The sequence below is a fragment of the Verticillium alfalfae genome, genomic scaffold, assembly GCF_000150825.1.
Source record: "Verticillium alfalfae VaMs.102 supercont1.11 genomic scaffold, whole genome shotgun sequence".
NCBI lineage: Eukaryota > Fungi > Ascomycota > Sordariomycetes > Glomerellales > Plectosphaerellaceae > Verticillium > Verticillium alfalfae.
Window position 1 is genome coordinate 272,248 of NW_003315028.1, and position 3,596 is coordinate 275,843.

A 3,596-nucleotide genomic window follows, 5' to 3' on the forward strand; every position below is an offset into this window, starting at 1 on the left:
ACCTATTCCGCCGATGTTGACGTTCAACCGATGGCCTAGCATCGGGGGGTTGTAGCGATGGATTGGAAATACGGCTCGCTGCGACATTGCTAGCTACGATGCCTGCAATGCCAAGCTGGCTATATTCGCCCGCCCGCCAGTGTGATGATTTGGTACCTGGTCGTCCCCGCTTGACTTTCTCCTGCTGTTCCGACGTGTTGTAGTGTATAATAGGATATCTGTTCCAGACGCCGCGTCTCCAAGTCCTGCTGGGCCCGTGTAGACACTGTCGCCAACTTGTAACACACGACATTAAGAAACATGACGAAACTCACGTCTTTGCCGCTGGTTATTGCCACAGTGGCATGTGGCGCCATCAGCGCTCTTGCTATGAGCATCCCGGTGTCCGTTGAACATTCCAAGATCCTTCACCAAGCCCGAGATGTGCAGGACGAGTATGACTACATCATTGTCGGCGGAGGCACCTCCGGACTTACTGTCGCCGATCGGTTGACCGAGAGCGGGGAATGTACGTTCTGGCAACCTCGGGAGGGAAAAGTAGACATCATGGCTGACGTCGATTTTGTCTAGATACCGTGTTGGTCATCGAGCTCGGTGTCATCGGTGCGTTGTGCCGAAGTTCTCACTCCCGCATCACCTAACCGTATGGTCTTTCCTAGCAAATGGCAGCTCGGTCAATAATGTGTCCGGCGGCGCCCAAGCGTTCTTCAACGCTTCCCTTACTTTCAACTTTCCCTCTGAGCCACAAGTCAATCTTGGCGGCCGCACCGTCGGCGTTGTCGGCGGTGTTCTCCTCGGCGGCTCGTCCGGTGTCAACGGTTTCCAGGTCCACCGACCGCAGAAGGCAGACATCAACCGATGGGGATCTTACTTTGGCACATGTTCGGACTGGAACTGGGAGAACCTCCTACCGTATTTCAAAAAGGTGAGCCAGGGTCGGAGTTGGGGCCGGCAAGTGTGGTCGCTAATAAGAGCAGGCCTGGCAGCTTCACCCGCCGTCCGAAGAGACGGTCGAGGAGTTTGACATCAAATATGACGAAAGCTACTGGGGAACTGATGGCGGGATCCATGCCATGTTTCCGTCCTTCAATTGGCCTTTCTTGAGTGAGTATCATTCTGAACTGCAAACCCGCATGTGCTGATGCTTCTCGCAGAAAATCAGATGGATGCCTACGAAGAGATCGAGGGGGTCGCGTTCCCTGTTGACTCTGGCGCCGGCGAGCCGGGTGCGTTCTGGTACCCTCACTCGGCAAACCCTGAGCAGGTGACGAGATCGTTCGCATTGAGCGAGCACTGGACGGGTAAGGCGACGGTACGAGACAATTATGAGACTGTGCTCGGGCAGAGAGTTTTGCGCGTGCTTTTTGAAGACAAAATGGCCATAGGTGTCGAGTACGTCGCTGCTGGTGCTATCAATGCCTCGGGAGCACGTGTTGTGAGTGCTCGAAAGGAGGTTATCGTCGCTGCTGGCACGATTCATACCCCTCAGATCCTGGAGGCGAGTGGCATAGGAGGCCGTACCCTCTTGGAAGAAGCGGGGATCGAGGTCGTCGTTGACTTGCCGGGTAAGTCATCCCGTGAAGAGTTGAAGGAGTCGAACGTTGCGACTGACGATACTTCAAGGGGTTGGTGCCAACTTCCAGGACCACCCCCTGGGTGGCGGCGCATCATTCACTTGTGAGTTAACACTGGTCTAGTATGACGCCCGAGACATCTGCCTGACAGTCACGAGTTACAAACTGGGATTTTCATCCTGATTCTAGTGACCTCCAGACAAACGAGACCTTCCGTGCTGAAGCAGAAGCCGAATTCGCAGAGAGCCGTACTGGTGAGATCATCCAAACTTCTACTCCGGCTACAATAGACCAGTACTGATTAACATCACTAGGCCCCCTGACCATCGCATCAGGCAACGCAGCCTCTTTCCTCCCCTTTTCCGTGATCGCCCCCTCCACTTTTGAAGCCATTGCCTCAGCCTACGAAGCCCAGGACCCTGCGGCATATCTACCTGCCAACTCCGACCCGACTCTCGTCGCTGGCTACGCCGCGCAAAAGACCCGTTTCGCCGCGGCCCTCCGCGCGAAAGACGCAGCCTTCTACAACCTCTTCCTCCGCGGCACCAACACAGAGGGCTCCTCCATCGTCTTCCTTCACCCCCTCTCGCGCGGCACCGTCCACATCAACCCGGCAGACCCCTTCTTCGCGCAGCCGCGGGTCGACTACCGCGCCCTCTCGAACCCCACCGACCTCGACATCCAGGTAGAGTTTGTCAAGTTTTCGCGACGCTACTTCCTCGAGACGAGCCTCGCCGAGTTCGGACCGGTCGAGGTATCGCCTGGCGCCAACGTCACGTCCGACGAGGCGTTGCGGGAGGCGCTGCGAGAGCTCATCAGCCCGACGTGCTTCCACCCCGTCGGGACGGCGGCCATGTTGCCGCGGGAGCTGGGCGGCGTCGTCAACGAGAAGCTCCTGGTGTACGGCGTCGAGAAGCTGAGCGTGATCGATGCGAGCGTGCAGCCTGATCTGCCGGGGGCGTATACGCAGCAGCCTGTGTATGCGATTGCGGAGAAGGTGAGGAATACTCCTTTTCTGTCTGGTTTCGTAGTCTCCGTGAGAAATGACTGTTTACTGACGAGACTGCAGGCCGCGGACCTGATCAAGGCCCGGGCTTAAGAAGAGAGAATTGTTCGATCGCGCCAGACGTTGACCTTGACGTTGGGTTGGTTTTGAGGGTGAGGGCAGGATCAATGCCGAACACACGGTCAACAAACTGATCGAGGAGAACAATGACATCAGAAGCCGGGTGCAAGGTATCATATGTAATCAATATCTACCCAACAGCTCTGAAAGATTAGCCGTCCTCTGCTCTATCTTCTTCCTTTTTGCACCCGATAACATCCCCGTTACTACCATGTGTGAGAACCCCCCCCAACGCCTGGTGCTGACAGCCCCGGAACCCCAAAGTAGAAAAAAGAAAAGGCAAATAAGTCACGAGCACCTTCCTTACTCGTCAAACTTGACGCCGCCGCGGCCGCCAATGTCAATCATGCCGCCGCGGTAGCTGCCCTTCTTCTTCTTGTTCTTCTCCTTGGTGAAGCCCTTGCCCTTGGTCACAATGAGGTCGGCGTGCGCGCGGTCGCTGTAGTCGTTGGGGACGTAGTCGTTGGAGGCGAAGCGGGGATCGACGTAGGTCGACTCCTTGATGCGAGAGAAGGGGACGTTCTTGCCCTTTTGGTTGTTCATGTTGCCGCGGCCGCGGTTGTTGAGGGTGCTTGGGTCGGGGGGCAGGGGCGGGGCCTGGAAGTCGGGCGAGGTCTTGTTGTCGAGGGTGACAGACGAGTCAGAAGGGGCGTCCTCGACGGCGGCCTTCTTCGCCTTGGTCTTTTCCTTCTTGTGGCGGCCTTGTCGTCGGACGAGTCGGAGTCGGAAGAGGAGGAGGAGGATGACGAGTCAGAGTCGGAGTCGGGCAGGGGGCACCTTTGTCAGCGGCTGAACCGTCATCGGAGCTGGAATCGCTGCTGTCCGAGTCCGAATCCGAGTCTGAGTCCGAAGAGAGAGGAGAGGAGGAGTCGCTATCGCTGCTCTCGCTGCTGCTG

The 3,596-nt window shown here is 57.1% G+C and overlaps 2 protein-coding genes across 2 annotated transcripts in view; one reads left to right on the forward strand and one right to left on the reverse strand.

Annotated features, from left to right (window-relative positions):
- Window positions 1–300: 300 nt before the first annotated feature.
- VDBG_07915 (conserved hypothetical protein) lies at window positions 301–2,673 on the forward strand (the record flags this gene model as incomplete). The annotated part of the gene is made up of 9 exons (XM_003001610.1): window positions 301–508; window positions 571–603; window positions 660–925; window positions 978–1,104; window positions 1,155–1,565; window positions 1,624–1,677; window positions 1,733–1,828; window positions 1,889–2,571; window positions 2,644–2,673. 9 exons carry the CDS (start codon window positions 301–303, stop codon window positions 2,671–2,673), a joined length of 1,908 nt encoding a protein of 635 aa, XP_003001656.1.
- Window positions 2,674–3,003: 330 nt separating this feature from the next.
- Window positions 3,004–3,596, reverse strand: part of VDBG_07916 (predicted protein) — a gene marked incomplete at both ends in the record, with an annotated part of 1,340 nt that continues 747 nt past the window's right edge. Inside the window, one exon of the mRNA XM_003001611.1 lies at window positions 3,004–3,401. Coding sequence (XP_003001657.1) covers window positions 3,004–3,401 — 398 coding nt within the window. The remainder of the gene's footprint in view (window positions 3,402–3,596) is intronic.